This window comes from Macrobrachium nipponense, chromosome 22 (genome assembly GCF_015104395.2).
Source record: "Macrobrachium nipponense isolate FS-2020 chromosome 22, ASM1510439v2, whole genome shotgun sequence".
In the NCBI taxonomy this organism is placed as follows: domain Eukaryota; kingdom Metazoa; phylum Arthropoda; class Malacostraca; order Decapoda; family Palaemonidae; genus Macrobrachium; species Macrobrachium nipponense.
This window is the reverse complement of record NC_087213.1, coordinates 37,597,713-37,604,869: the sequence shown is the minus strand read 5'-3', so window position 1 is coordinate 37,604,869 and position 7,157 is coordinate 37,597,713. Positions and strand designations below refer to the sequence as shown.

Genomic DNA, 7,157 nt, shown 5'->3' with positions numbered 1-7,157 from the left:
TAGTCTTCTCCATTCTTGGGTGGACAAGTCCTCGAATCATTCTGGGGCAGGGTAGTCCTCGAATAATTCTGGGGCGGGGTAGTCCTTGGCTTATTCTGGGCCAGGGGAGTCCTCCACTCATTCTGGGCCAGGGGAGTCCTCCACTCATTCTTGGGGAGTCCTCCACTCATTCTGGGCCAGGGGAGTCCTCCACTCATTCTGGGCCAGGGGAGTCTCCACTCATTCTGGGCCAGGGGTGTCTCCACTCATTCTGGGCTAGGGGAGTCTCCACTCATTCTGGGCCAGGAGAGTCCTCCACTCATTCTGGGCCAGGAGAGTCCTCCACTCATTCTGGGCCAGGGAAGTCCTCCACTCATTCTGATGCTGGGGAACCTTGGCTCCTTCTGTCCACTGAACCAGATAAACCAACAAAGTCATGCGACATCATCCTCTTACTGTTGATCAGCATTTCCAGGTCTTTCATTATCTTCCCCAGATGTGTGTGGTCTTCTCTCAGGCTGGCCAGTATCCGTATCATTTTGCGTTTTTCCCTCCAGGCCTTCGCCTCTGCTTTTTCATTTCTTATTATCGCCATCTGCTAGAGAAATCCAGTCTTCAGGTCAGGTCCCTCTGTGTCTGTGCATCACCTTCATCTACTCTCTCAACGTTGTGTCTCTGCCACGTGTGATGGGACACCGTCTCCCTCTCTCTTCGGCACTATACCTTTGTCAAAATTAGCCAAAAAAACACCTCAAATGACTACGATTCTGATATAACACTCACTATCACCCAAGATCTAGAGAGTATAGGAGGTCTTGTCAGCGCTGACCCAAAATAAGCCTCTTCTGCGCAGGTCGAGAGCATGACGTCAACTCGACCTCGCCTTAGACTACCATGAGGAAGGTCCTTTATTAATCCAATGGACAACAGCTGAAATATACATGTGTTTGTGGATGTTCCATGGTCAAGAAATAACTTTCTTGACCATAGATTCATATTACCAGATGGTACGTAGTACATACGCTCACAATGGTCTAGTTAGGGAGCTAATAAAGAGGAGTACAAAGTGATCTTTCGGACAGGTCTCATAAAAAACTTTTCCAAAAAACATATCAATGTTATTATAGGTATGCAACGAATGAAAGTTAAACTTGTCATGCAACTGGTGTCCAAAAGTACCTATAAATCTATTGATCACTTTAGCAACCAAGGATATTTGAAGAGAAGGACTGGAAAATTACAAGCCATTTCATTCGGCTTGTTGATAGATGGTTTGATATGTTGTATTCTCGACTGCCAACAGGTAGAAAATCATCAAGAAATGCTTACGGGACTAAACCTGTGAACGCAAGACAAAATCTATCAAGACATGAATAAAATCGCTAGAAAAATAAATGTGATGAAAAGTACAGTGCTCTATCCTGTGTCTAACTTGCTGGAAATGGTAAAATAAAAACTTGTATTGACGTATACTCTAAATTAGATAATAAATCAGGTTGGGTTGGGGCACTTTTTTGTTTTGTTGCACAAGTCAAATAGGAACGTACGATCAGCACCCATCACCAGTTGCATTTAAACATCGTCTCAGAGCCCACCTTTTAGAAAAAGTCAGCACACTTGTAAGCCGAAAGAGCAACGTTTAAAACTGCAATAGGGAAAATGTAACATCCGCCTCATTTTCCCATGTCCCTAACAAGCAAGACGTATCGTTCGAAGACAAAGGAAATTATCTTCAGAAAGAAACCAGTTTATCAGCAATTTTATTTTGCTTATCAGAATTTAATAAGGATAATCACAGTGATGACTATAAAGACCAGGAAGTTGAAGAACAAACATGGAAAGATACCATAGAAGAAGAAGAATAGGGTTTGCGATATGTTGGCGGGTTCATTGCTCACAAGTTTCCACAACTGGAACATTTAGGAGCAAAAGGGAGATGACACATGGATTGGTGCCATAAGCTTTAGAGAGGGCAAACTAATAAAACCTACTGTTTGTTGATCATTTGAAGTGTATGGATAAGATGTTTGAGTCTCACCATGGGGGGGAAATTTTTTTTTTTTAACAACAGTAAAAGGAGTGCTCATTAAATTAGCGGATATAATTATCAGTCACATCCAAATAACTTCAGAAGTAGAAATATTTTGTTCCATGCCGTACATTTGTTAAAATTCGAGATTTGAACAGACACATTAGTAGTTCCAGAAGAGTGGTGAATAAATTGAAAAAGTTATCGACATAATTATATATGAGCGAAATGTGATTTTATGGCTATTTGTTAAATGTGTATAATTCTAGAAATATATTTAAATTATTGTTTAGAATGTTCTTTAGAACTCACTCATGATTATGTAATATGTTGAAATATATTTTTATGTGACTATTATTTTCCTGAATAAATAGATAATAGTGTTTAATAACAGAAAAAAGTAGAAAGCAAAGGTAGGTTTTCTATAATTTCAATGTTATTTGGCGAAAATGTTCTAACGATCTCTTATGATTATTCATTTTAACATCGTAGAATGAAGAACCTTCATCTGACTATTACTTTAATTATCGAATAGCTTAGAGTATTTAGAAAAAGAAACAGAAAATAAAGGCGGGATTGCTATAGGTTAAGGGGCCTGACTGTGGTTATTGTGACGTCACGCACCAAGCCGTTTAATCGTCTGCCCGAGTTTAGGGGACCGCCTCAGTTGTGGGGGAGGGTATCGATATATTGCCTGGAGCAATTATGTTTTGCTACCCATTTATAAGTCACCTAATGGAAAGTTACTACAAAAAGTTTAATAAAATTTCTATCCATTCGTTTTTTTTATATTAATTTTTTTTTTCCTTTTTTTCCCGATTTTTAGAGCATTGCTTTAAAACCCTAAGGCTTCCTTAGTTTTTAACTAAATTTTAATAACTAAAGCAATTAATACTCACAAAGAGTTGCTCTATCCAATGAATTGAGAAAGATTAAAAAAAAAATTAAATAAAAAAATTCATTGATATAAATAAATTTTTTTATAAGTTAATTACTTAATTCAAAAATTCATAAAAACATAGAAATTGGAATAATTTGGAAATTCTTTCAATTCTTTCGATGTAGAATTTATCAAGGATTTCAATGGTATTTGAATTTGAAAATAGGACAAAACAAATAAAAAGCCTTAGAGTTTTAAAGCGACCCATATACTGAAAAACATAGCTTTGAGATATCGCGTGTTAAAGTTGTTGCGTAATGAAATTCTCAGTGAAAACCGCATAGGCATCAATATAAAAATTTACTTAAGCTTGATCTTATTTTAACAGCATACTTCTATGGTATTGGTCCCCCCTACTTTAAAAAGTTAATATTAAATCCCCCCCCCCAACCCAGGGGTGGGTATCATGAGGCACGACCCCACTCATTGTCGCCAGCTAGGCCTGCGAGGTGGTGAATGCACATGCTTCATCTTGGTGTTCTTTCTTGTTATCTTTCTATACTGAAAAACATAGTTTTGAGATATCGCGTGTTAAAGTTTGCGTAATGAAATTCTCAGTGAAAACCGCATAGGCATCAATATAAAAATTCTTTACTTAAGCTTGATTTTCTTATTAAAAACAGTATACAACTTCTATGGTATCTGATCCCCTACTTTAAAAAGTGATATTAAACCCCCCAAGCGGTTGGGTATCATGAGGCACCGACCCCCCCCCAACTTCAATTTGTTTCGCCAGCTAGGGGGCCCTGGGAGGGGGGTGATGACAATTTGCACGATGGCTTCATCTTTGGTCTCGCTTTTGTCTTTATTCCTTTCTAAAGTTCTTTTTTTTTTCAAAAAAACCTTTTCTCTAGCTAATGTACGCTTTCTTGACTGCTTCTTCCTTGGCATTTTGATGAATAAACAAGAAAAAACGGACTTAGATATAAAGAGTTCTTGACAACTCCGGCTCAGAAGTGAACGATGTAGTTACATCAAAGGTATGCGGGTTACTGATGTGTTTGTGCAGCTGCAGCTGCTCCTCCTGCCCAGTGTTGCCACACTCTCGGGTTGGATTTATCTTACTGGCTCCTCAAAATTATGGGGTTTTCAGTAAAAATATCGTACAAAATTGTAGGTTTCATCATAATTATTATCTTACACTGTTTCTGATATTTAACACATTTTTATAATTTAACAAAATAATGAATATATGTATGATTTCTTTACAGTCATTAATATCTTGCAATTTACATAATTAAGAAAAAAATACAAATGAACATTTCTCTACAAAAACGAAAAAAATGGAATTATAAATAATTAGTTAATGTTATGAACAAATTATTACTATATTACTATATATGTGGTAAAAATAAGTATTCAGCTTAGAACGTCACTTCTTTCCATAGTGTAAACTAAACTGATAACGAATTAACACGAAGATATGTGAGTTGATAGGGCCCACTCATACAATCTCTTTAAACACTCCAAAACATCAAAAATCAAAATAGCATCACTGAGTAGTAATTTAAAATAAATAGATATAATTAAACATGACTGGTACTGATACCTATCCCATGATGGAGAAATTAATAGCAATAATAATTGCAAAGTGTATCTTTAAGAATCTTCTTTCAAATCAAATTCATGTTCTGATGTTCTGGAATAACTGTGCATGATTATTATTCTGGAAAGCATATCATTTGCAGGAGTAAAATGAGCACATGTCCCTCCAGAACCTTTGATGCAACTAGCAGAGAGAAAAGAACCCCATCCCGGGACCCGCGGCGGTGTCCGCCATGTGTCCAGGACAGGCGGGCCAGGCCCACCGGGGTCCCGGGACAAGTGGGCGGTGTCCGCCGCGGATCCTGAGACTGACAAGTGTTGTCTGCCATGTGTCCATGGAGGGGCGGACAACAGGCAGGCGGAGTCCTCCACGCATCCTGGGACGGGTGGGCCCGCCCGCCAAGGGTCCCTGAAGGCCAAGCAGACGCCAGCCGCCCGTCCCGAGACCCGAAGTGGACCCGGCCCGACCGTCCTGGGAACCGTGGGCGGATGCCTGCCCGCCCTGCCCGGGATCTGCGGCGGGCACGGCCCCGCCCGTCAGGGGACTCGTGGCGGACACCGCCCTCCGTCCAGGGATAAGTGGCGGTTACAGTACGCATGTCCCGGGACACGTGGTAAACACCGCCAGCCCAGCCCTGCCAGTCCCGGGACACGTGAGAGCACTGCCCGCCTGTCCCGTGACACGTGGCGGACAAACTGGCCAAACCCGGCACTGGAACCGCGGTGGGGCCGGCCCGCCCGTCCCAGGACCCACGGCGGGCCTGGCCTGTCCGTCCCGGCACCTGTGGTGGACGCCTGACCGCCCGTCCCGGGACCAGCAGCGGGCCCGGCCCGCCCGTCTTGGGGAAGCAAGGCGGATGCCTGCCCGCCCGTCTTGGGACGCAAGGCGGATGCCTGCCCGCCCGTCCCGGGACCCGCGGCGGGCCCGGCCCGCCCGTCCCGAGATGCGTGGCGGACGCCTGCCCGCCCCTTCTCGGGACCTATGGCGGGCCCGGCCCTCCAGTCCTGAGGGAAACCACGGCGGGCAAGGCCCCCCGTCCTGGGACCCATGGCGGGCCGTGGCGGATGCCTGCCAGCCCGTCCCGGGACCCGTGGTGGACGCCTGCCCGCCCATCCCGGACCCGTGCGGGCAAGGGCCTAACCGCCCGTCCCGGGATCCATGGCGGACGCCTACCCGCCCGTCCCAGGGACCCGTGGCGGATGCCAGCCCGCCCGTCCCGGGACCCGCGGCAGGCACGGCCCGCCCATCCTGGGATGCATGGCGGACGCCTGCCTGCCTGTCTCGGACCTGTGGCTGGCCCGGCCTGCCCATCCCGGGACCAGTGGCGGACGCCTCCCCGCCCGTCACAAGGACCCGCGGCGGGCCCGGCCCGCCGTCCTGGGACCAGTGGCAGACGCCTGCCCACCCGTCCTGGGGACCAGCTGGCGGGCCCGGCCCGGCCATCCCGGGACCAGGGGCGGACGCCTGCCTGACTGTCCCGGGACCCGCGGTGGGCCCGGCCCACCCGTCCCGGGACCAGTGGCGGACGACTGCCCGCCCGTCCCGGGACCCGACGGCGGACCCAGCTCGCCCGTACCGGGACCAGTGGCGGACGCCTGACTACCCGTCCGACCCGACGGCGGCCCGGCCCGCCCGCCCTCCCGGGACCAGTGGCGGGCGCCTGCCCGCCCATCCCGGGGCCCTAGTGTGGGCCCGGCCAGGCCCGTCCCTGGACCAGTGGCGGACGCCTGCCCGCCCGTCCTGGGACCCGCGGCAGGCCCGGCCCGCCCATCCCGGGACCAGTGGCGGACGCCTGCCCGCCCGTCCCGGGACCCGCGGCGGGCCCGGCCCGCCCTTCCCGGGACCAGTTACGGACGCCTGCCCGCCCTTCCCGGGACCTGCGGCTGGCCCGGCCCGCCCATCCAGGGGACCAGTGGCGGACGCCTGCCCGCCCGACCCAGGACCCGCGGCGGGCCCGGCCGTCCCGGGACCAGTGGCGGAAGCCTGCCCACCCCTCCCGGGACCCGCAGTGGCCCGGCCCGCAAATTCCCGGGACCCCCAGTGGCGGACGCCGTGGACTGCCCGTTCGGGATCCGCGGCGGGCCCCCGGGCCCGGCCGGCCCGTCTTGGCCGTCCCGGGACCAGTGGCAGACGCCTGCCCGCCCGTCCCAGGACCCGCGGCAGGCCGGGCGGCCCGCCCTTCCTGGAACCAGTGGCGGACGCCTGACCGCCCGTCCCGGAACCCGCAGCGGGCCCGGCCCGCCTGTCCCGGGACCAGTGGTGGACGCCTGCCCGCCCGTCCCGGGGACCCGTGGCAGGCCCAGCCCGCCCGTCCCGGGACCAGTGGCGGACGCCTGCCCGCCCATCCCGGGACCCGCGGCGGGCCCTGGCCCGCCCATCCCGGGACCCTCGGCGGGCCCGGCCCGCCTGTCCCTGGACCAGTGGTGGGCCCGGCCCCCGCCCGTCCCGGGACCAGTGACGAGCCTCACCCGCCAGTCCCTGAACAGTGTAATAGCTATTCTGTTCCTTAGAACCAGAATATGCCACTGCATCCTCTCAATTCTTCTGGGGATTCTCTGAATCTTGTAGTTCTTTTCCTTGCACTCCACGAATCCTACTGAATCCTCTCTTTCTTCTCCTGGCACCTCCACCCATCCTATTGAATCCTCTCAATTTTCTTGGGG

At 50.1% G+C, this 7,157-nt stretch overlaps 1 protein-coding gene across 1 annotated transcript; it reads left to right on the top strand.

The window, feature by feature from the left end:
- Window positions 1-5,350: 5,350 nt before the first annotated feature.
- LOC135198240 (basic proline-rich protein-like) lies at window positions 5,351-6,700 on the top strand. Its single transcript, XM_064225812.1, has 2 exons — window positions 5,351-6,246; window positions 6,400-6,700. The coding sequence occupies exons 1-2, from the start codon at window positions 5,351-5,353 to the stop codon at window positions 6,698-6,700; spliced, it is 1,197 nt and encodes a 398-aa protein (XP_064081882.1).
- Window positions 6,701-7,157: the final 457 nt, after the last annotated feature.

Bases quoted from the DNA above. Each gene is read 5' to 3' on its own strand.
- LOC135198240 (XM_064225812.1), top strand. From the start codon at position 5,351: ATGCCTGCCCGCCCGTCTTGGGACGCAAGGCGGATGCCTGCCCGCCCG. The intron at 6,247-6,399 runs GCAGGCCCGGCC...CCGCCCATCCAG, and splicing joins CGCCCGTCCTGGGACCCGCG to GGGACCAGTGGCGGACGCCT.